Source organism: Athene cunicularia, assembly GCF_003259725.1.
Source record: "Athene cunicularia isolate RWA chromosome 2 unlocalized genomic scaffold, athCun1 chr2_part1, whole genome shotgun sequence".
Taxonomy (NCBI): domain Eukaryota; kingdom Metazoa; phylum Chordata; class Aves; order Strigiformes; family Strigidae; genus Athene; species Athene cunicularia.
The window spans coordinates 58927827-58953675 of NW_020799095.1; the positions used below are offsets into that span (position 1 = coordinate 58927827).

Sequence of the window (25849 nt, forward strand, 5' to 3'; positions counted from 1 at the left end):
CATCAGGGCTTTTTTTGAGGCAGAGAACAACTCATCATCAGACCTTATGATATTTTTCCTCAGAGAAAACATAAACAGCTGAACTCCACACAGGGACTTGGACAAACTATAGTCTGGCTTAAAAAAACACCCTTAATTCTGCCAAAACCTCACCGATTAAGAATTTAACTGTCAATGTTAGGTTAACTGTCAGTGTTCGGTTAATGGTTGGACTGGATGATCTTCAAGGTCTTTTCCAACCTAGACAATTCTGTGTGATAAATATGCAGATCTAATGATTTTGCTGAGTATTTGCAGAGTGTATTCCTGCAGGGTATTCTTTCCTCCATTGCCTTCAAATGAGTGTTCACAGTGTGTAGGGTTAAAAGTGTTTCTTTTTCCCTTCCAAGTGCAGAAGGCTAACAGAAGATTTAGAAGACCGGGACTAAAAGCCTGATGCAGTCCACTTTAAGGTGTACGAGCTGCACATTTTATCTTTCTTTTATATGAGTTTAATGACAGAAAAAAAAGGATAGTCCTGTAGTCCTTAATGAAAAAACACAATATATTGTTCAAACACTCCCATAAAAATGTTCTCTCAGACTATCCAAACACATTGTCCATTGTCTTAGATCAAACACAGCTCTTGTTCTTAAGGATTAAAAGGCATCCATTAAAAGGAGAGTTTAAAATTCTATTTTTAAAAAAAGTTCAGATTCTAAAAAAGGCGAGTTATTTGTGCAATCCTGAAGATCAAACACTGCTGAAATAAAGACTTTAACTGCTCTATCCGATAAAACCTGTGTTCAAAGATTGCAAGGGGAGAAGAGACTATTAAGATAATCTAGTCTGACCTTATGACCTTAGGTTTTGGCATTTCACTGGTACAGAACTTTTTCAGTTCTTCATATTGTTAAATGGAAAAATGAATAAAACCATCAAGAACACAAGAGACTGCATAGACTTGAAAAAACAGACCTTTATGTTCCTTTAATTTGTGTGTTTGTAGGCAAGGCTCAATACTTAAATGGACAGTACCAAGTCCTCCACTGATGCTGTTGGCGCAGCTCTTGCTGAAGCTTATGGATGTCATTTCCATCAGATGGAGATCTAGCCTGAAAAGTTTCCAACTGCAGGGGAGAAGTAAGTAAGTACAAAAGTGCAAATACTTAGAAAATTTAATTTGTAGAAGACTCTGGGTAAACTAAATTTCAAAAGTCTCTTTCATTTTTTCTTCTTTTTGTCTTTCTACTGTTTCTTGTATAACAAGTATTTAGGATTGTGTCACCATGTCAGTTTTCAGCAGGACGGGCGGGAGAAGGTGGGATGCATTTCTTTGTGTGTCTTTTCTAATCTGCTTGAGCTGTCTGATGTCTTCATATCTAATAAATTCTGAATCTTTGATCTGAGTTGGAGGATGTCTCAAGGAGGAATGATGATTCACAGGAAAACAGGATATCCACAGGGGAGCCAGTTACCCAGTCCAGCGGAATTAATCATCATTAGGTGTGCGAGCTCTTGCTCTGAAACACTGTAAATAATAAAGAGTCACAGATGATTATAGGTATGGGAATAAACAAAGAAACACAGTTTAAGTCCCTAAGTGTTAAAAATGGTTTCTGAACCACCCACTTGATTTGTTGGTAGATCAAAACTGTCTGGTGTCCAGATGAAAACATGACTTCTGTTTTGCAAAGAGGCACTGTTTCAACATTTGCTTCTGTTCTGGCTCCTAGACTGTTTTTGCAAGCCAGGGACACACCTAACGCTGGGTAACAGGGCTGAAATACAAGACGCTGCCTTCCTGTGCCTGAAGAACCTAACAGCCTGGTTACAGTGCGGTACTCTCGCCGGCTTGCTCTGTCTTGCAGCCTGGTTATTCTCTGTCTTGTATCGTGGCCTCATTTCTGCCAGCAAGTGCCCACAACTGGCCTAGGCTCGAGCACAGGAGCTTGGAGCATCCTCCTGGGAAGGAGGCATAACTAATGAAGGTGCCCACTTACCGGGGAGCTGAGGGGCATCACCTCCCTTGCTGATGAGGAGAGAGCTGGTGCAGCAGTAGTGCACTGCAAGCCTACCATGAGAGGATGGTGACCGCATCCTTCCTTGCACTCCTCAGGCTGAGTGGCAGAGGGTGCCACTGCTGCAGTATTGGTGCCCAAGTGTATAAGAGGTGGGTATCATAATTTCCTTTTTCTCACACTCACATTTTCAGAATGAAGCCCTTGTGATTGCATTGTATAAAAACATGATCTATCTGCACACAACTGTGCCTGAGGCATGGCAATCCTTGCAGGAACACACTACCTTGTTGCTAGATCCTGTGGAGGAGAGCCAGAAGAGCAGCAGCGCAGGCTAGGGAGTTTTTGAGTCTTAGTAGCAACAGAGCTGTAGCAATTTTCTGTTGAACAGGGAATTTCGGCTTTATGTCAAAATTCCTTCTGGTTTGTCAAAAATTTCTGTCAAAAGGTGCCTTTTAATCCTTTGTTTTGCTTTAATCCTTCCTTGGTCATAAGGGATGGGCAAGTCTCAAGATAGTAGCTTTCTACTTAGCTGCTTCAGATCTGGGTAGGTCCTGTTGATGGTGCCTAACTCCTTTTTCAAAATTTGCACCTGCACAAGGCCTGGTGCTGAGCCAAATCCTTACTGATGTGCCATGGCCCTGGGACGCAGGTGGATGTTTGCAGCAATGCCCCCTCCGTGCTAGTCTGTCCCTGCATGTGCACGTCCAGCAATCACTCCTGCCTCGGACTTGTGTCCCCGGGAAAGCCCCTCACAAAAGTAGGGCCACTGCTGCTGCTGCAATGGGAATGAGCCCTGTGCTGTAAGTGGGCTGCAAACTCACTTCCACAGCTACATCTGAAGCTGATGGGTGGGGAACAACTCTTAATGGTCCATGATTTTCTTGGAGAGGAATCCAACTGTTAAGGTATTTAGGTACCAACACCAAAGCACCTTAGACCCGAATGAACCAGAAATAGAATTTCTGAAGCCCAAAGGGATGTTGTAGCCATGTTAACTTAACAAAAAGAGGAAACGCTAGGGGTATTTGACTTTACAAACAGCTGTCCTTTGGTCTGTTTCCAGCACGAATGCCTCAGGCATGGTAATGGATTTCAAATACACCGAAGAGTACAGCCACAAAACCAAATAGGCCTTAACATTTGACCTTATTGGGAAAAACAAGCCGACTATTACCAAAGAAAACTAAGCATGCCTGTCTAATTGACTCATCTTAAGACAAGTTTTGTTTCCATGACTGAACCGTAGGAATGTAAAGCCTTGGCATCTTTCAGCCAGCATGGTTTCCTCGGACCACACATGCAATACCTGAAAATCACCAGCTACCTCTTAACATTTTGAGTAGTCTGGCCAGTATAGAGGGGAGCAGTGAGAGGATAAACATAACATCAGCAACACCTTTACCATAAGGATTTTTTTTTTTTTGATTCAGCATTTCTGGAGCAAAATATGAACATCAAATCAATTAAGTACATGCTGTTACATCCTTGTTGCTGTTTGCTCACCCACCCACAGACATTCCACATAAAATTATGTAATAATCAATTTGAAGTCTTTTAAAGTAGCTTGTTTTTATCCTAAGCCAGCAACTGAGTTAGCAAGCTCATGTCTCGACCTAAGACAGTGGTCTCATCCTCAAAGACATAAACCATAAATGGTTTCTATGTGGTGTAAGTCTCTGGTATATTATGTGTCATTAAAAATGGCCATCTGTAGGTGTTGAGACCCCTTAGACATGGAAAGACAATTCTAGCCATATTTTTTCAAGACAGTCATAATTTAACATTCACAACTAGAGACTAACCTCAACGGTCACCTAGGATGGATGACACCTATTGTTCGTATTATAAACCATAACAGCGAGGTAAGGATTCTCTGCTATATGTAGCTTTTCTCAGAGGATCTTTCAAAAGCAACAGCAGTAGTGGCTGGTCAGATAGATCAGATTAATGCTACTATCTTGAGCAAGCACTCTTACTTGTAGATTGTTTGGTTTGCCTGGCTTTTGGCAAGTCACCCTAAAGCTGAGTATTTTTTATTCTGTTTTGATGAAACCATCCCCATATTAAACACGATTGAAAGGCAGTTTACAGGTTTTAAACTAAAGTGTTTATAATGCTTCAGCGAGGCTTATCCTGCAAAAGATGAGGACTTTTGGAATAAGCCATATAGTGACAAGTTCATTTTATATTCTGTTTAACATACGTGTCAGTAAACTGGAGGTGAGATAAAGCTGTTTATTAAGAACCCATACAGAATGTTTAGCTAAGTGTAAAGCATGGCATGTCATGTCTTTGTTTTATGGTATATCTTTGTATTTGAGGTGGGCCAGACTGTGTTCAGCCTCAGCACATTGTCTGAGATGAAACACATGTGATGTTCATTTGAATGTGCTTGTATGCAAAACACTGCTGGCAGACTTTCTGGCAGGGGATTGGCCCATACGGACCAACTGTGGGCTCAGAGTATAATTTACAGCAATCTGAAGCTACAGGGAGTTACTTGAGAAGTGAAAGGAGCAAAAGTGTGAACAGCAGCAGTAATCAATGCAGAGCAGGGCAGCCCTGAACCTAGTAAGTTTGTTTTATTTCAGCTATGTCCCAGAAGGTGGGAGTTGCATCTGGGGATGTAATGCTACAGATCAAGAGATCTGAGGCCCGTTACAGCAAAAGTGGTTGTCTCTGGTTTAGGTCTTGGCCTAAGAAGTGACAGGTAGGTCATGCTGTAGCTTATTAAAGCCCAAACGGGGAACATAGACACATTTAGTAAGAGTCCACATTCCAAAACCATTGTTATATGAACAGCAGGGGAACATGCTGTCTTCAAAATCAGATACCCACATCACCAGCAAACATCATGGATTGCAGTGAGAAATCAATTGAGGTCTGAGTTGAAAGAGAAGAGCTACAGGCTACTGGTTGATTCTTTTTCTAGTGAAGGCTTTTGGCAGATGACAGGGAAGCATCTGCATGGGTCTCATGGAAGTTGACCATGCAACGTCCTTACTGTGGCTGCATTTGTACCCAGCCTGTAGCTAGCACCTGCTTGCATCCCCTCAGTGAGGTTGTGTGAAAGATGCCAGACTGCCCGGGTGCACTGAGGAGCAACACTTGCCCTGGCATTTTAATGTTTAAACAGCTGTGCTGGATTTTCCAGAGGGTGTCTGACAGTTAAAAATTGATCCCTGAGTAAACAGCCACAGTGCTATTTACCCCAATTCAGCTGTGATAATTTATACTATCTGAAATGCAGCCTAATCCTGCACTGGCAAGTCTCTCGAGGTGTTTTCTACTGACTTGAACAGAAGGAACCTTGTGGCGAGAAGAGGGCAATTGTTCCACCACTAATGACTCTAGACAAGAGAATAAAGATACAACACAATTTAAAATAAAAATAATTAATTCAGAATGAAAACATAGTTGTCAACAGTGGTGACAGGCTTGTGCTGATGCAGGACACACGTATAATATAGATGTTGGTTACACGCATGATTAAAATGAAAATGATAGACACTAACAGAGGAGAGGTACGGACTTTAGCCTTCTCTCAGGTCTGGTCACGCGTCTAGTTCGTTTTTTTTTTTTTTCATGTTGCACAAGTTGTAGAGGCACCTTAAGGAATATCCATTTAGAAACATGGGAAGGGAAGGGAAACAGTATAATGTTCAGGACCACAAACGTTTATCTTCTAGAAGGGTGTGATTTCCTCTGATTTTCCTCCGAACTCTATTTGAACAAGGTTAGATATATCTGCAACTACCTGCTAATTTTTTCATTGTTAGTGGAGATCCTGCTTCAAACAATGCTCATTTGCTTTGCCTGGCTAAGTGTGATGATTGCTCACTACCCAACAGTACCCATTCTCTTGGTCCTTTCCCTCTATTGTCCTACTAATGACTTACCAAGTGACACATGTCTCAACATTTCTCTTTATGACATATCTGTTGTCTTGTCATTCTTATTCTTGAAGATACCACTTCCGTATTTTGACCTTGATGCTTTAAAACACCTAGAATAGAAAAGAGACACATGTAGATCACCTGATTCACCAGGTTGGATTTTCTTTTAAATTAGTGACTTCCTGGAATTAATCCTTAGAACATGAGCACATCACAAATTGCTAGTCAAGTAAATATTTAAGATGTGTATACATTACATCTCTGGAGTTGCTAAATGGTTAGCAAAAGCAGGACTTCGGGCCATATGGAACAGCAACTTATTACTCACTGCTTCCTTATAAAATTCAGATAAATAGTAATACTTGTGATAGCATTCAAAAGTTTGTACATAAGTTTTACTTTGCTGTAAATCTATTTGATCCAGTCATCTTTTTTTTTGGCATGCTGTAGACAAATATGGTCAAATTAAATAGCATAGTTCTAGTTTACTGCTAAGTGTCCATTTTAAAGAAGCTGAAACTAATGCAAAGTTTCTTGAGTTCATTAACAATAAACCTTCACCTGACCCCACTAGCAAAAGTTTCAGGCTCTCGAAATTTAACGCAGCAATGTGTTTTTTTAAACTCCAGCTGGTTCGGGTAATTTCACATGTTCAGTATAAATGGTAATGATGTAAGAGACACTGACATCACTACATGTTCATAAAAGGAACATACGAATGCACAGTGACGTGTTACACAGTGGTTGCACATAAGACACTCACAAACTTGAAGTCCGGCGCAGTGGGGTGCCAAGTACTCTTAACTCTCATTAAGTTCAATGTGAGTTGAGAGTGCTTTGTGGTTCGGGTGCTCGGGCCCTCAGTGAGGCTCTGCACAGTAAGGAATTACACCAACATTCATGGCTGAGCCAGGAGTAATTTCTCCTTTCTAGTACGTGCGTTTCTAATTACTGGATTAGTACAATTGGCTGATAATCACAGTAATATAAATGATTTTCTGGTAGTGAAGTGCTCTTTCTGAAAGTTAATAAAGCTCACTCAACATCGCCTACAGTTTTACAACACACCGTAATGGAATAATGTAATGAGCACAATGTGAGTATAGTACAAAAGCCAATGTACAGTTAAAAATGGATCTAGGATAGGGCTGTTCTTGAATACGAGCAGTACAAGGTATGAATTACTTCTCTGAGTTGGGTACAGGAGTTAATCTGTGAACAACGCAGCCCAGCTCACATTCAGGTTCACTCCTGGTATTTTTTCAAGATTTGCTTCCCACCCGTTACTTCCAGTTGTTTTATATGCGCTCATCCCTGTTATTTCCATAGAGGTGATCATGCTTTTAATTTACATCTTCCGGTTTTCTACTGGAATTTCATTGTTAAAATGGTTTGATAAAATTCTGCAAGAATGTGATACAAGCACACAGCAGAAAACCAACTCTATTTTAAAATTACAGCACGCATCCCAGGTCAATTTGAAACTCTCGGGAATGTGTAGCCCTGTAACATGTGAGACTTGTCTCTTACAGTAGCTGAACCCCTTAAAAAATTTATTGGCAACTTTAAATTGTTTTTACTATGTGCAAACAGAATTTTAATAAATTTCATAATTCTGGGATCTATCCATGTCTTGTATGCCCATAATGATGAGTTTGTTCATATAAGGGCACATTAGTTGTATGTGTAAGGCCTCTAGCCCCTTTTTTGACCCTGCATGAGTAAGACAAAGCCATATTTAGGGAGAAATGGGCTTTGTCTACCTGTAAATGGAAATCACCTGAAATGCAGTGTCATACGAAGTTGATGGTAATTGGTAATGCCAAATCCTCATTACAGCAGTGGCATTTTCGCCAACTGTATGGCAGATGGTGCAATTAAGAACACACAAAGAATTATTCCTTTCTTGTGTAACAACATTTTAATGTCAATAAAAAGTGGTTTTATAGTTCAAGATTACAAATAAAAAAATACTTCATCTTGACCCTTTTGCTATTTTCCCTCAGGGAAGTCTTCAAATTTTAGTTGGGAAGTGTTAAAACCACGAGGTGGATGGTTGCTCACTCTACAAAAAGCTGAAGGACTCCCTGCTTTGCCATCACTGGATGTTTTGAAATGGAAGGTTTTGCTCCAAGGAAGCCTGCAGAGCATACTCTCCCTCTCGTGGCAGGTGAAACCACGGGGGCACTCACCACCACCAGATCCTTTCAAGCTGAACGCAGCTGGAAGGGTATTAAAAGGGACGAGTCAAGCACCTCTCCAACTACCGGGCTGCATCAAGAAGGCACAACATAAGCAATGGTAAAGTCAGTAAACAAAATTTTACTGTAATATTTCATAACACAGATACTGTATTTCTCTTTTGAGTGTAAAGCTACCGTCTTACACAAGAAAGATGGACAGACCCTTTTCCAAGACTAATATGGATACAATAAATATGGAGTTTTACATACTAGATCTGTACACAGAAACTTTGTCCCACAGCCATAAAAATTTACATTTAACAGTGCAACATATAATTTAATCCTTTATTTATCTGACATAGGATGTTTACTTACTAAACACAAGCAACTACCTGGTTTTAATATACATATTTTATATATATATATTTTATATATATATATTCAACAATCTGTACAGGTTTCTAAACATAAAACTCCAAAAAGGCACAATCGTCTATACAACATGTACAAAAATGGCTGGAGCTGACAAGAAACAACAATTATTGGTCAAGAGTTCATGATTGCACGAAGATTAGTAATGGGTTTGTGTCAGAAAAATGTGCTTTAAGGAAAGGAAGGTTTGCAAAGAAACCTGTAAGTGTTATAAAAAAACCCCAAAAAAATAAAAACACAATGAAAAACAAAAACTAGGTTGCTATTACAAGTCTATCCTCATCGTCACTGCTGCCATCGCTAAACTGCACCGTGTTTTGCCGCCGGGGCAAGGCGGCTGGCCTGTGTACCTGTCTGTCCGGGGAGACAGTTCGGTGGACCGGGGACTTGGTTAATGCGTCGGAATTCGCCTTGGAGCGGGACTCTGCTGGGGTAGCCCTCCTCGCCTGGAGGGAAGGGATGTCGCGCTTTGGCTTGGAGGGGTTTGCGAGGTCAGTTTTTTCGGGATCTGCTTTCCCCGGACCGTTGGGTCGCTCGTAGTCGGTCAGCGGGGCGGGCTCGGCATGGCTCTTCCCACCGTACCGCTGGCCGCCGGCCGCTGCCTGAGGAGAAGCGGCCCTGCTGGCCTGGCTGACCTCAGCCGCAGGGAAGCTGACAGGAGCCGGCTCCGGCTGAGCCTCGCAGGCCTTGCCGCTCGAGGTGGGCACCTCCGAGGCTCCTGGCCCCTCGGCGCCGACGGGGCTGACGGAAGGGATGAGGGTCGGCAGGGCGATGTTCAGTATCTGCAAGCCGGGAATGTGGGCCTGCGGGCTGGGGTTGCCCTGCGGGGCCGCGCCGGCGGTCAAAACCTGGAGGCCCACGGCATTCAGGGTAATTCCCGAAGGGCGCATCTGCGGGGCGATGTTTGTGTTTGCCAGGCCCAAGATGTTCACCGTCTCCATGCCCAGCGGCGGCAGAGGCTGCAGGCCAGGCGTGCCGAGTCCCTGGATGCCCGGCACGCTCACCTGGCCTATGGGAATGCACGGCACGACGCTGTTCACCTCGGCGACTCCCATGGGATTTGCAGTGGCACCGGCGGCCGTGCTGCCCGTCTCCCCGAGGGCGCTGGTAGTTCTGTGAATCACGCTGACGGCAGGGATGGTGAGCTGCACCGGCCCCGCCTGGATGGGAACGAAGGTGGAGTAGGTGGCCAGGCCGGCGGGGACCACCTGAATCCCCCCCACCGGTACCGTGCCGTAGGGTGCCTTGGCTTGCCGCTGCGAGTGCAGGGGGAGGTGGCTGAAGAGGTGAGTCTGGGGAGCACTCGGCTCGGCGGCGCGCTGCGGGCACCCGGCCAGCTTCTCCTCTGGGATTTCGGCATAGGGTGGCGGTGCTGTCGTCTGCATGCTGCGGTCCACTGGTGGGGAGGGAGAGCTGACAGAAGGCGTGCTCTGGGAAGGAACAACACAGGCATGTTAACGCGGCGGCCACTGCTATCCTTGAGCGAAATGAAAACGCAAGGTAGCCAGGAGTGCTTCCCACACTCCCTTTTAAGAAAAAACAACAACAAACTGGTTCACAGTGTATACTGCCCTGCTTGAACAATGAACTAATTTCCTTTCTTTCTTCTTCCAGCTCCTTCCTCACCCACTAATTGAATTTTCCCCTCCTAATTACCCTGGCTAATTTCTCCCTGAACACTAGTACTTGAAAATATTGCTGAATATCCTTTGTATGTTTTTTTTAAGGAGCAAGACAGCTTTGCAGAACTGTTTTCTGTGGAAATCACCTCAGGCAAATAGGTTAAATCAGCATAAGCTGGCAGTTTTGACGCTATCCTGGAGCCCTTACAGCCTCTGGCAGGCAGAGGCAGCATCGCAGCACATTTGTCTGTAGGTGCTTCTAATGTGGAAGATGAGCAATAAGCAATAACAAGAGGTGGATGACAACTACAGTGCCCACAGAACTGGAGGTGATGGGCAGATACCAGAGAGAGACATAGTACCCACATCCCACTGCTGCCTCAGCTTACTGTGATTTGGTGCTCAAACCTGGACCAATAATTTTATTTATATGATCCCTTTTCTTTTCATATAGCCTGTGTTACCAACCAAGGCTGGCAACTCCTTTCCTAAAAACTTCTAAACCAAGAATCTTAAAAGTGCAATTGTAATCTTGCAGTATCTTCTAGTTTTAGGCATATTCATAACACATGGCACAACATTATCTAGTTTATATAGTCCTAAATGGTAATTCTGTAGTTTTGACCAAACTCTCAAGAAATCTCTAGAGCAGGCACAAAAACGAAGCACTAACAGAAATGCTTTTGAAAACTGCTGGTAGGAAATGTACTCGTTAAAGGAGAATGTGATTTACTGACTACACAGTGCTGACCAGTCTAAAAGGGAAGATGGGTGTGAGAATGAAGCCAACATCTTTCTCAGAATTAAGTCCTGTCTGACACCTCACAAGAAATCCTGATAAACTGGTATGGATGCTTTTGAAGGAACATACAACAGCCCTCCTAAGCTGGCTTGACCCCTGGTCTCAACTGCAAGTAGTGGGATCCACAACCATTCACAATAGAAACAGACTGTAGATTAACCATCAGGCACACAGCTGCCAATTCTTTTGGTCTGCGAAAGGAGGAGGTAGGTCTGGAAAGGAATTACTGCCTTGTATTACTTACATGCTTTTTAAAAACATATATGTTAATGTAGACAATTATTAAAGCTATATTAATTAAGACCGTTCAACATTTTTAATTATATGAATATTATCTTGAGGCTTCAATGGTTCTGTTCGATGAGGGAGTAAACTCAGTCAAATGCCCTTCTACTATCTATTGGCAACAAACGAAACCCAAAATCCAAATATTAAGATCTTACCCCTTTTGTGGCAGGTATATACAATGATCACAGACCACTACATTTTATTCCCTGACATATTACAAAATTGCTCCAATTCACATTTACCACATGGACTCACAGTTCTTACAAGCAAGAATGAACCTTTGTCAAACAATGAAATGCAGCAATATTTTTTGACGGTTTCTCTTTAAATTTTGTCAAAAAATAAATCCAGTAGTACAGATTTTCAAGGACAAAAACAAGCCAGTAAGTACTTAAACCAGAATGAAATTTTTACTTACTGTTTATGCTTTTGAAAATTTCCTGCTGCTTATTTTTCTACAACTGCATGCATATACAATTTGTAAATACTGCATTCTTCACAGAGAAGGCAGCAATAAAATATGCTTTGCATCACACTTTTCTGAGTGTTATCTGGAAAGATCTAATCCTTCACAGTCTGTAGTAAGAATTCAAAACTTTCAAGAGCTAGCCTTAGGGTCAGTCAGGTACATGACTTGTACCATCCCCATTAAAGTCCATTAAAATATTGCTGAATTATAAAAGGCTTAACACCTGCCAGTTCCCCTCTGTGATTTCCTCCACAGAGTTTTAAAGACAGCAGTCGCCAAAATTAGTGAATGCTTCTGCAGACCTGCACGCAGACTGACCTCATCTTTCTGCACACTGCTCTGAAGAGCTGTGTGTCTAGAATAGGCATGGGCAAAATTGATCCTTCTCTGATTAAAAGGTTCTTTCAGCCTGGAGAAAAACTGAGAGTGCTGGGAACTCAGGTCTCAGTTCTGCGCTCATCTCTCCTTTTGTTATTGTGCAAGGGCAATCTTCTAGTTTCCTTGAACATCTGGTGCTCTTTCTAATTCTGCTACTAAGCATATTCGGGGGAGAGATAAGCAACTGCACATTTTTTTATAGTGATTAAAAACCCCCCTTTGGGACTAGATTAATTTCCTTGGGAATTACCAATGATTCTATCATCATATTTCAGAGTGAAATGACTTCTGAATTCTATCGCTTTCTTCTGAAAACTTCATAACCACCACCATATGTTCACTCTACATATCTGCTATATCCCTTCTTATTTGTAATACAATGTAGCAGCTCCAAACTTCAGCTGAAATGACCATATTACAATGAGTCCTTTCAGGGAGAATACAGTCAAAACTAAGAATTTGAAAAGCATTGCTACTACAACATTGTTGTTTCTAGAGTCCTACACATCTGTGCCCCAATTACTTTCAACTCTTCTTAAAAGACTCATCAGCCAACAACTCTAAGAATGAAGGGAAAGGCAAACATTTTGACCTTTGAAAAATCTCCAAAAGATCTTTAAAAGGAGGATTTAAAATCCCGCTCTCTTCCCCCAGAGTCAGACACTCCTACCTTTGTAAGAGTTGCAGTTGATATTAAGGAGCGGCCCAAGGCCGCTTCTGGATCGGGGTAATCCACAGACATCTGGCGACCTGGAGATGTAGGAGCGACGTCCACCAGTGCTGCACTAGCACCACGGGGACCTGCTCCTCTCTCCTGGGCTTTATCCTCATGTGCTTCCTGATGGGTGAATTCTGCTGGTGACTTGGAGGTCCTGCTAACCGACTGCACCGTGCTAAGGACCGTCATCTTCGTCAGCAGAGCTTTTGGCAGACCATCCATAGAGTCTGTGTGAACCCCGGCAAAACAGTCTGGAAGTCTGATGTCTTCATCAGTGCTGGCAGCATCTTGCAGGCTGTGTCGAGAGGGGTGATGCTGGGGGCTGGCTGTCACTGAGGGGGTGGTGGATAGGACTGACTCAGCCTGGCTGTCTTCATCATCATCTTCATTGTCATTTTCATCTTCATCCGCACCATCAGACTCCTCCACATCATATCCCGACCGGTCGTAGCCGAATCTTTGCTTCTCACCTGCAAAAGTGGGAAGTAGAAGGTAAGCCAGTGAAGGTCCCTAACTGACTGGGAATGAGGTGGGAGGAAGTAATTAAAACCACCGAGAAACCACATAGCACGTGCATTTTTCAGTCACACCTTATTGCATCAAAGCAAAGGGAAGACTTTCAGTTTTGTTTGTATTTTCCAGCATATGTATTTAATTATATAGCTAAATAATCTTTCATTTTCTGTTTTCATGTTGGTTTCAACCTTCTGGATTTGGATGTTTTCTTTTAAGCCATTTATAACCATTTGCTCAAAGTCACTCTTCACTCTTTCGCTTGGGGAGAAGCGAGCAGATTCGCGGTTCATTAAACCCCCAGTGACGACATATGAAGCTGGTCTGCCAACCTTAGCGATGGGATATTCTCTAGCTGGTTCTGACTCATAAGTGGGTGTCCTTGTACCTAATATGAATCACTGCTGTAAAGGTTTTTGAAGGATGCAAACAGAAAGACTGGAGGCTGTTAGTCAGAAATCTGTCTTGTTAACAGGCAAAAAGAGACCAAAATTAGACCTTAACAGATTTCTTCACTTTGCTAATGTTTTGAAAGGTTTATTAACAAATCACCCAAGATGTCCTAGGAGCAAGAAAGCCCTAATCCTATCAAAACTTAACTATGCATGAAACTTTGCTCACATGAAGAACCCCCCCCCCGACTTCATGTCTTAAAGCCAAACTGCAGCCTAGTGGTGAATTTCTCTACAAAATACAGCTCCACTGCAGCTTTTCACCTTCTTTTATATCGTAACTTGGAAAGAAAGAATCATCTTTAATAAAGAGACAGAAAATCCAATCTGCTGTACCTGATTCCAAGCCAGACTGTCTGGGATCATATTTTATAAAAGACAAAATGCTTTGAATGCACTAATATTTCATATTCAATTAAAGGTCTGTCTGCTGAGCTCTCCAAAAAAAATATCAGTGTAAAAATCATTTGGATCTGCAAAACCAATGAAGACTGGTTAGTTAAAATCTCAGAGATCCTGTTCTTAGGAAATCCACATGGCAACTTACGAGCAAAATAATCGATTCTGAAAAAAACCCCAGACCCTTGAAAGAATTTGAATGTGCTACCAATGCTTTAGCTGCTACATTACCAAAACCAAAATAAGCCTCTTGAACTCCAGGTAGAATAAATGGGTTTATTTGAGCTACCTCTCAATAAGTTACCTGCCATTATAAGCCTTTATGGTTTAAAATGAGCAGTGCAATTAGGAACAAGACTAATAGCTTCTTTGAAAAACTCCCTCTGTAATGACTTTGCCCCTCTTTGCCTACACAGTAATTTGTACATTAACTAAATATGGAAACTATAGATTTTCTACATTTACTACAGCAGGCATGAAACTGAAATGTTATTAAAAATACCCTAAATCTTTGAGGTCATTGGAACGATGCTAACAAAAATATTTTTTAGAATTTTAAATACTCTTAATTTATAATTCTCATCTACTGACAAAGATGTTCAACAAAGAAAATACATTTTAGTGGAAAAATTAATTCAGTAAGGCCCATTCCAAAAATACAGCAAGTAGGATTGTTAAAAATATTATTAAGAAAACCACATAGACTTATTCAACTTTTTTTTTGTCCTCCTCTATCCTTCTGTCACACAAACTCTCACACAAAGAGTGATTCTTCATCACTGATTTGCAAAGCAAATAAATCTAAAATGTTAGAAGCTCTATATATGTTACCTTTCTGAATGGAAATACCTTCCCTCAATGCCTCTGTAACAGATCTCAAGGACTCTGCCATGTGTTACATCTAAAGGGTGACCCATGCATTTCCTGCAACTCTTTAAATAATGCATGGCGCATTGCAAAGTCTCAGGCTTCAGTCTGGACTCCTTCTTAATTTTGGTTTATTTACCAACTTCACGTAACTATCTTCTGGGGAATCCTACTGTTTCTTTTATTTTTTTCCTCCCTCTCTCCACATGAATCACATTTTCTATGAAAGTTGATGTCAATCACAAATGACTGTCTCCACTGGCAAGAGGAACTACCTGAAGTGATTAGACTGACTTGTCACATTTGTAGAGCAAGGAAAACATATGCTCAAACAATGCCCTGATTTATAATAAGAAACTATCTTTTTTTCAAAATCAACAGTTAAAGATACTACAGGATTTACTAGCAAATGCTGCTTATGTAGAATTCTTCTGCATACATCTTGACCTTATAGAATAAAGCCCTGAAAAGGGAAAGGGGAACCACGTGTGGGACACAGATTCCTTACATGCAGGACACATTTCCCCTCTATTGTTTCCCTGTTTACCTCCACCCTTTGTGCATTTGCCAGCTTCTATTTAAGTGTGGTTACCTGGAGCCAGCGCCTGCAGTGTAGGCGAGGTGACAGCAATGAATGTGGTTCCCTCACTCCCACACCGCTTTGAAACATCAGATGAGAAAAAAACTATTCCTGACTTGCTTCCTCTGGTAATGCACAAAGGAACACTGTGCTCTGGCTTTTATACCTGCGTGCATGTTTGCTGAAACAAGAGGTGCCTGAGCTTTCATAATAAATGATCCCGTTAAGCATCACTGTAAATCAGTGGAGTTGTGAGAGAATCAGATGCTGGAGTTTTAACTGGTGGAGGCAGGTTATGGGTCTTCTCCGAATGAGGCATCATCAAGCTAAGGCTGTGACCACTCCTTGTGGTGAAAGGCTCTTTTCCAAGCACTGTCTTGTTGACCAAGTAGTATTGGCCCCAATCCATTTTGGTAATGGTACGCTGCCTACTAAAGTTCTCTTGCAGTTTTAATTGGGGAAAAATTAATTCTTTGCTTCCTATCTTAAACTATGCACAATTATAACCATATGCTTATGTAGCTGATACATATATATAAAACTAGAACTGACTCAATTTCCAAAGGGAACAAAATGACTTCTGTGTTTAACTTTGTATGAGGTTGTAAAGCACTGTGGGATATTTTAGAATGAAGGATGTGTCATAAATTTAAAGGCCACTAGCATATGGGGAAATGACTTTTGGCATGAAAGTTCACAGTTGTTTGGTTTTTTTTAAATAAAACAGGAAAAAAGTTTCACACTAATAAGTGAAGGCTTTATGAAAGCTACTTCTCTTTCACATTTGTAACTCTCACCATTTTAACAGAAAGACTGTTCAAGACTGCCTCCACTTTTTATAAAGATTGTTTTTGGAAGAGTAGGGAATGTCTCTCATCCTCTGTCAACTGCTGCAATCTTTTCTTTTAAACACTTAGAAAAACTCTTTCTTCTTCCTGGACTTGACAGAGGAAAGTGGAACTTTTGGCTACAGACCTGAATTCTGAAAAAATCAGACACAGCTGGATATAAAGGTATAACAGAAACATGGATGCAACTTTTGATTGAGGATTTTGCTCGTACACCATTTATAATTATATTTAATAAAACTGAGGTTTTAATCCTATGTCTTAAAATAAGCATATCCAAATCATATGCAAAAATCAGCTTAGTCTTTCATTTATTTTACTGTCTGTCCTCAGTTAGTCAGCTCTGTATTGTGTTGTGTTCGTGGTGTTAATGAGTTTGTTGGCTAGGGCTCTATTACACCGACATTTTACCCCAAAGCAGGAAAGAAAAAGCTTCAAGTTCTTTTGCACAACAGCATTAACTTGGAATTATCAGCATCCTAATATGTCCATTAGAGAAGTGCCCGGGGCTGAATTGTCCACACACTGCTGCTTCCAGTTGTGATGCTATGAATTAGGTAACTGAAAAAGGTCTCCCTGAGTACTTTAAAGTTCTTTACTTTAAGTTTCTCCTACCGGAATCCTTACTGTACATGGTTTTAACAATGGCCATCTGATTATCACTGTACTGCAAAGTACTAAAAGCAAGGATCTTCAAAATCTCAATTTACAGCTTTTAATTGTGATATTATCACCAGTTAGTCCATCACATGCCCTGATTTATCAGGCCCTGCTACAGAGTTAGCAATTTCTGCACCAAATCCAGTGATAAAGTTTGATGGCTTGTAAGTCAGTCATATTTGAAGTTTTACACGTTCCTAAGCAAATGGAGAGTTATGTAGGTAACTGTAGGACTGCTATTAGCTCTACTTATACAGATGAAAGACATCGCTTACTAAGTATCCATTGGTCTGTTCCCATCTAAATTTAAATTTACTAAATTTATTGGCTTTTAGCATCTGAGTAATACAAAGCTGTGTTTATTGCCTCAAATTGTGGAAATATGTTCAGGTTTAATACCTACATAAAAGTGTTTAAACATAAAGCATCTGTTCTATATGATATATTCTCCAAACTCAAGAAAATGGCAATAAAGGCAGAAATACTTTTTAGTATGTCATCGTATTATCATAAACTTGAAAGTAAGGTCTGTATGTCATCAATGCACTCCCTATTTTTCTGAATAATTGCAAGCTTAGACTTGACTTTCACCTGTTGAATTAGTCTTGTATTAGGGGGTTCCACAACCACTGAAACAAATTTTTAAAGGAGTAAAACAAAGGACTGTGAAATAACACTAGCATCTATACCCAAACTTGCTGTCTCCTTGTCTTTCTAAGTCTGTTCATAGGATTTACTTGACTGATACCAGTCTTGCTTCAGCTACTGTCCACTGCTCACCACCATCAAACACGACTCACAGTGACATCTACTGGGTTAAATTCAGACTGGTCATAGCCAGTCCTCCTAAGAAACGAGGGGAAAAAACTGTGGGCTTTTGACTTTCATTCCTAGGAGTATGGGAAGTAACAAAGTAAAACTAACCAAAAGAGTACCCTCTGTTTAAAGAACTTATTTACACCTAAGACTTCTTAAGTAACCTGTATATTGTATATCAAGCCTAGCACTAGGTAGTCTATTCCCAGGCTGTAGGTGTAGGGCTCCAGCATGTTTAATATACACCTAGGTGAAGACTAGACACTGATATATTAAAAAAAAAAAAAAAAAAAATTTAAAAATCTTGTAAGCTATACAGATGCAGCCTTTCCTTCTATTTGCAAAAGGAGGATATTACTGAAAGGATTTTAATTTATTTTCACTCCTTAAATGTAGGTGCAATGAAAACACAGGCTGAGTCATGATTAAGCTAATGAAGAGCCATGGAAACTCACTTAAGATCTACTATAAGTAATATATAGCTAATTAACTTAGAACCATTGTATCTTTAGAAGGGTTTATTTAATACTGCATAAAGTGAAAGTGGTTTTATATATATGTGTGTGTGTGTGTGTATATATGTAAATACATATCTGAAACTTACAATTAGGTCTTTTGACTGGTAATGAACATTTTGGGATAAAATGTCTCCAGAGAAAATTTAAGTAAGTTCTGTCCATCTACTGATTTAATTATGAAATAACTATCTTGTGCAAGTTTACTCAGGCGTACCATACAACTCATACATTAGTTTACACTGAAATATTACAGGTTTAACGTTCCTAACTATTTTAATTCGAAGACAAATTATTGTTGTTTTTAAGGCTGCACAGCATAATGTTGGGTCAACGTGGCTAAAGAGGATATCCCCAGTTGCAGTCTGTCACACTAAACAGTTCACCTCGTCTGACAATTTAATTCAGATATTAACATTCCTTACATTGTAACCCTGCATTTTGGTGATAAGAACATTCCACAGAGCAGAAGATGAAAGATAAATGGATGAGGGAACAGTTTTGAATACACAAAGCCAGGCCAGAAAGTATTTACTATTACCCAAATGATGACAAGTCCAAATACAAAGAATGCTATGTTAAAAGCTCTAATCACATATAGTCTCAAACAGCTTAGAGAGCATCTCTTCCGTTTTTCCCTAGACACTACAGCACAACAAAATTTCAGCTTCTCAGATTACTGAAAAAACAGGCTCTGTGCGTGCGCGTGCGTGTGCCTGAGCTCAGGATTGTGCACAATTTTGCACTCCTTATTCAATCTGCATGCACTATTAATCTGAACTGCTATCAGGTCAAAGCTGACTTCTCGTATGAATCTAAAAAATGATATATTCAAATAATCACAATTGCCTATGCTTTAAAAAAAACTACATGAACCAGCAAATTCCTTAGTAAATAAAAGGTTGGTGCCTTTGTTAAACTTCTGGCTGATTCTCTAATCCAAAATCTGGTGGAAGACATACAGCTTGGTTATTTTAAGCAAAGGTGCAGACATTTTTATAGCCATAACTAGTATTCCAAATGTCCGGATAACAAATTAGTTAGAGACAGACAGACAATCTACGGGTCAGGAGACAGGCCAATTTCACAAGGTCTAGGGGAGGAAGGAATCTTTTTTCTGAGGTCATGATTATTTCTTATCAGATTTTCTGCACCTTCCTCTACAGTATCTCACATTGACTTCCAGCTGAAGAAAGAGATGGGACTGGGCAGACCACTCTCCAATTTTTAACCACAACACAACTCCCGAAGTAAAAAATGTACACCTTTAAAAATGATGATTTTTAAAGCACCAAAGGGATACACACCACAAACACACCAGCAACGCATGTCGGAGGGAGGAGAGGTGAAAGGATGAAAGATGTAAGGCCACGAGTGCAGCTCAATACTGAAGGCCCATCACGTTTTGCTTTGTGGGTGATATGCTGCTGACAGGGCTGTCCCTAGAGCCCAGGCCTGGCACGAGGGGTGCTGGCCCTGAATGTGAGCTGGGCTGTGCTGCCCTGGGGAAAGGGCAGCCAATGAGGAGGTCGAAGTAATTTTGTTAACTGAGACTGCCTAGACCCCTCAAAAAACTAAATTCAGTCACATTCAAAGGTAGCTAAAATATTAGCATGAACAGGATTTTGGAGAGGGCAACAGATCCACCTACGTTACAAAAGCAAATACTTCACACCCTTTTACTTCCCTCCTGACTCTTTGACTTAAAAATGGGCTAACAAGCAAGTTTTTGAACTATCTCGAGAAATACCTTCAAGCGAGGAGAGGTGAGCTGAGAGATGAAATCACCCTTTTCAAGTGTACAGTCACTCACTGAATTTACATGGATAATTGTAAATGCCCTGCGTTACGCAGCAACTGGAGAGGCTAGACTGGTTTGGCTGCAGCAAACACGCGTTTATCACGGGCTTTATTAACCTGCTTCTTGGATGGGACTTGTGCTGAGCTCTGGCGTGCACAGCTGGTTTTGCTACGAGTACCTGAGCCAGATCATTTAGAAAAGGTAGGGATTTTATCACCAAGTTGGTTTTTGCTTTGGGGTTCTTAGTTAAAGAAAGATTCTGAAAAATAAAATAAAACCCCCAACAACAACCAAACCCCAGAACACTGAGGTCTTAAAATTAAATTTCTGGAAAAATTTCATGGATTATAGAGCAAATCCTGTTGAATGTTTGTCTTGCCCCTTTTCCAAAATAGAGTATTTATTTTATTAAGTAATTACTGTGCTGAAACAAGGAACGTATTTCAGGGAATATATATTTATTATATTATTACACACACCTGTACATGGTATGTAAAAAGAGTCTCTCTCTCTCTCAATTAAATAGTCTTAGAGCCAAAGAAAAGCAATCTTTCAACAAATGTTTGACATGTCTTACTTCCACTGGGTGTTACTGATAACTATTAACATTTGAAACATTTCCCATTACATTATAACCACAAATGCAGTTTTTAATGTATGCAATTTGGAATATCAATTTATAGATCAATAAAATATTTTCAGATCCTAGTAAATGGAAAGACCTGTTCAGCAGTAGTTTGTCAAGCTAAATAAAATGCCAAAAGATACAGAACATTGCTTAAAAAAGTTGCGATGATTTTTCTGTCATGTGAAGGCTAAAAATGTTAATGAAAACTGTTCCTCTGGGAGAAAAGGACAGTAATTTGTACTGCCGCTTATCTTCTGTGTTATTTATTTGGTATCTCAAATTGCAAAGGGTGACATGTTTTTAGCTTACCAAAAAAGAATATATTGAAGAATGCCAAAAAAGGGAAAATGCAGGTTTCTTTGTACCTAGCGCACCACTGAATCATACCAGCTGAGTCATATTCCCAGCATTATTTAGAATTAGATTCAAACTGATTCGCTTATTCTGCTAGCCGTTGTCATATGGGAGCAAGTGCATTCATCTTGCTTGCCCTTTACTGTTTAAATAAAGATCCCCACTGCTTTACTTTCTCAAAACCTCACCCGCAATCTAATAAACGATTCTGCTGAAAGAAGAAAAATACAACAAGGCAAGGCAACACGATACATCTCCCTGCTGAGAAACAGGAGGAAGAAGAAATTGCCACCACTGCGCTGAGACATGCCAAGATCCAAAGCAGTCCCAACGCACAATCCTGTTTTCCATCTCACTCTGTCTGGTGCAGCTACATCTTTCTTATCATGTTGAGCAAAATCCATATGAACATGGTTTGGCCCTCTTTGACTGTCCTCAATCCCATCTCCTCTCCAGCAGAGCTGTCTTGGGATGCAGAAAGTGCAGAATTCCCATTAGCAAATATATTCATTTTGATAACGCTCTCATCACTAATGGAGAAGTAGAACAGGTCAAGATGAATAATGTTCATAATTTCTAAATTATATCTATCTGCTGATTTATGCCCAATTATTTGTGGAGGACGACAGAACTCTGCACTCGAAGATGATTACCCTCCTTGGCTAAGCACTAAGCAACATATTTGTGATTTGAGTGGCATGCTAGTGATGTAATTTTTATGAAATGTGCATCTCAAAACTGACAATTTCATGAACAACTATTTTCAAAGAAGCACTACATTTGACCACTTTTTTCTAGGCAAACAGCTGGCTTTTTTGGTATTTTCAATCTTGTCATATTTATCTGTGAAACTGATACAAGTTAAACTGCATAACACTTTGCAAAAAATTCAGCAGCAATTTATCATTAGCATATGCTTGTAATTTCTTTTGGTGAGTTTTCCCAGTATTTCTCACTCCTTTGGACTAGCTTCTAAGATTTTTATCTCTGTATCTTTCCCCTGTACAATAATTTAAAAGCTCTGGAAAAGGTAAGAAACTGGGATGACAAAATAAATACAAAAATGCAGTAAAGAAAGAAGATTTTAATTTCTTACCAAATTCTTCCTCTCCATCCTGGTCATCTATTAAGCCTACCGAGACTCCCAAATCCATGCATTTCTTGCTATGTGCCTTTGACTTCATATGTTTTGTTAAATTACCTTAAGAAAAATTGAAAAAAAATTAACTGCTCTGTGACTATACAAATGTATACAAATATATGTTCAATAAGTCTATCTTATTCAGCTACTTTTATAAACCACCTGTGTAATTTGATTTCACACTTGACAGAACCTTGCCCCTCAATGCAAGCTGCAGCATGTTCACCATCCAGAATGCTACTAGCTCTCTGGTTACATTTCATGAAGTTCTTTACTGACATAAAATAGAATAGGGTGGAAATCCCAGATGACGATGTATTTTGCACTGGTATAAAAGATCCCCCATTTGTTTATGGTAAAGTATAAAAAAGGTTGATTCAGCCTTCAAAGTCAGGTTGACAGAAAACTACTGCATGAAACTAAAGTTCATATCTTGCACTCTTTTAGTATTTGATGGATTCCATTTTTAGTGTAATCATTTTCACTGCCGACCTAAACAAACAGATTAATTTTATTCAAAATCAGAGCATGAACTTATTTGATCTGAATCTCAAAAGTGAATGCTTAACTGCTGAGAGGCCCCACAGAACGCTCTCTCCTCCTTTCAAAAGAAAATATGGCAAATATCATCAAGAAAAGGTTAAGAGTAGACATGGATCCGTAAATGACTGTGTTTGCGAAATGTATGTTATTAGAAGTAACTGCTCGTTTTATACTTAAAACTCATTGTCTCTCAAAAAAATGTTTCTTTGAGGTATTTCAATGGCAGAAATTTTACTGGTTGAAATGGTGACTCTTCTATGGCTATGGAGTACCTTGTTCCTGCTTTGAAACGAAGATAGTAATTCACCCCAGGTTTTAAAATAATTGTTATGAAGCTACATGACTATATTGTCTCACAAACAGCAAATATCCTGGCTTTCCATACTGCATGAAGCTACTGGCTACACTGTCCTGTCATGAAGGGTGGTTTACCAAACATCGAGCACCCAACTGCGTGAATGACTCTGCCAGCAGCAATGCCAACAGCCGGGCATAGCAACTGCAGATGAGGAAGCCAGTAAAAGTCTCTGCTACAACTGAAACCAGGGAGAATTTCAAATGGGCAGAACTTAATTACTTGAACTTGGCCAGCATGCCTACTCTGCAAAAAACATCATCACAGTTTACTGGGTTCACACTCTGGCATTTCATCTGAAAGGCAGCATGATGACCCAGTGTGTCAGGATGCAGCAGTTTTGACACATTTGACATGACTATCCATCCCACGTTCTGCAGCACTGCGTTATTTCTTGGAAGTTTTCCACCCAACTGCTGAGCAGTTTTGAACCCCCTAAAACCAAATGTTTCTGAGGTTACAGCTGGGGGGAATTATTGCTAAATGATGTTCAAAGCCAAGAAGAATTTTATTGCTTAGAATTTTTTCACTGAAAGTATTTTGGCTGTGAACTCTTCCTGTCTGTTTCTCTTATTTTGAGTCCTGGATCTACCACTGTTTAATATACTGCCTGCTTAAACTAGGATGCATTTAAGTATCTGGTGTAAACAGGCTTTAAAAAGTAGGGGTCCATCTCTGGGTCCTTAGGAGGTCAAGGAGAAAGTGAACCTCGTACTTCAAGGGTATAAAAACCCATTTAATATAGTAATTTAACAAAGGCCAGTTTTTTTCCCAGAGCAATTAGTTGAGTGCTGATAGAAGTACAATATATGTCAATGTCATGCTTCCAAAAGATCACTGCTAGGGACTTAAAATTCTGTGTTCCTGTCCCAATCTAGGATGAGTAGCTAAGCAGCTCACTTGTCTTCACCTAACTTTCATAGGACTTCCCTCTTCCACTCCAATTTCTCACCCACCGTGACGTGCCATGCAGTTCATTCATACAAAGATGTGTTTATCTGAATAAACATACAGAAGACAAAGGAAAGGAAGGAAATCAGAAACTACAAATACTTGAAGCATTAGACAGAAAAACTCCATGGAGAGGCAACTTCTTTATCTTATGAACCCCCAAATGTGAGAAGAATTATACTTTAAAGTCGAAGGAAAAAAAGGGGGAAAATGTACACAGAAAAGTACCCCTACCTTTAGTTTTGAAAGAAAAGTTGCAGTAATTGCAGTGGTAAGGACGGACATCTGTATGAGTGCGAATATGCTTCTTCAGCATGCTGGGTTTCTTGCAACGTATTCCACATTCTTCACAGATATACTTTCCTCTTCCTCTCCCCCGAACATACACATAGTCTTCATTTGACTTGTACCTAGTAACAGTAGCATAAGAGTAATGCAATTAGTTGTAATGGCAAAATAATTCTAGTTAGAAACCCTAATCTATCCAAATTTTAGAAGTAATATAATAGATGAAAGTGAATGACTGACAAAACCAATCATGCTCTTTTTCTGCTCAACTTTTGCATTTATTTGTTAAAATCATGTCTAGATTTTTCACTAGGTATTCATGGACTTGTTCAGGGAATAATGGCCTGTGATTTTTAATAAAGGTACCATTTGATACTAAGCATTTAAATATTTCAAATTTCCTTTTTTGCTACAAAGGAACACACATTTAAAAAGTGTCAGTTCTTGGGAGTAAGTTTGGGCAAGAGGAAGCTTTAAAAGAGCATCTTTGAGTCTCTGCATTGGATGCAGGAAAGGAACATTAGTTATGGGAAAGTCTTTAAAACTGCCTATCACTGTGCTCTGGGCTCAGCCTACCGGGATGGTCTCTAGATGGAAAAAGTCATTGAGATTCAATTACACCCTTCATATCTCCACTCACAGACACCAGAGGTTGCGCTTAGCTTTTGTGACCTGGTCCCTGCAACGTTTGGATCCGAGCAGAGACACGTAGCAATGTTTTACCTGGGCAGCTGATGATGGCTTAACTGCTGGCCTATACTGGATTCATACCAGGAACCAATAAATGGAAAGCCCTAGAGCCCACCGCCAATTACAAGAATAATAAAACATGCACCATTTGGTCTCAAAATTTTTAGAAGTGTGACTGGCACTTTTCTACTAAAAAAATCTGGTTTGTAAGATGTTGTACACAGCACAACCCTGTGACTAAAGCAACTGTTCTTCATATCAGGCAACTGATTTCAAGTCTTACAGTGACTGACTGGATGAGAGCTCTCAGGAAGTATTTCCATGGCACTTCTCAAATCAGGAGTTCTCCAGCCTGTGTATGCCACAGCGGACTGCCAGACAGAGACTGTACCGCAGTCTGCAGCTTCACCCCTGGACTATATCCTCTCTGGCTACAGTTACACAACCTTATTGCAGAACAGGTATTATTTATCATGTAAGAGAAATACAGGAAGAGAAATTACATCTACGGCTGTATCTAGCTGCCTTTACTGCTGATTAATGTTTGTCCTTTGGGAAAAAACAAAAGAATTGCACCACCTACTGTTCCTTATTTCATTACCCACCACCCACCCCCCTCATAACTCTCATGGCTCCATACTTCTGATGACTTTCCAT

At 40.3% G+C, this 25849-nt stretch overlaps 1 protein-coding gene across 3 annotated transcripts in view; it reads right to left on the minus strand.

Annotated features, from left to right (window-relative positions):
• Nucleotides 1–312: 312 nt before the first annotated feature.
• The window catches only part of HIVEP1 (human immunodeficiency virus type I enhancer binding protein 1), a 124005-nt gene continuing 98468 nt past the window's right edge, over nucleotides 313–25849 (minus strand). Inside the window, exons 5-10 of one of the 3 annotated variants that reach the window (XR_003397694.1) lie at nucleotides 24449–24624; nucleotides 22321–22425; nucleotides 12744–13261; nucleotides 8865–9944; nucleotides 5903–6009; nucleotides 313–1510 (exon numbers count right to left, since the gene is read on the minus strand). Coding sequence is in view for 2 of the 3 variants with exons in the window: in XM_026841686.1 (XP_026697487.1) it covers nucleotides 8769–9944; nucleotides 12744–13261; nucleotides 22321–22425; nucleotides 24449–24624 (1975 nt within the window). In the remaining variant the exon portion in view is untranslated. Of the gene's footprint in view, nucleotides 1511–5902; nucleotides 6010–8201; nucleotides 9945–12743; nucleotides 13262–22320; nucleotides 22426–24448; nucleotides 24625–25849 lie in introns of those variants that run through there. The other 2 variants (XM_026841686.1, XM_026841687.1) reach the window with 2 other exon arrangements.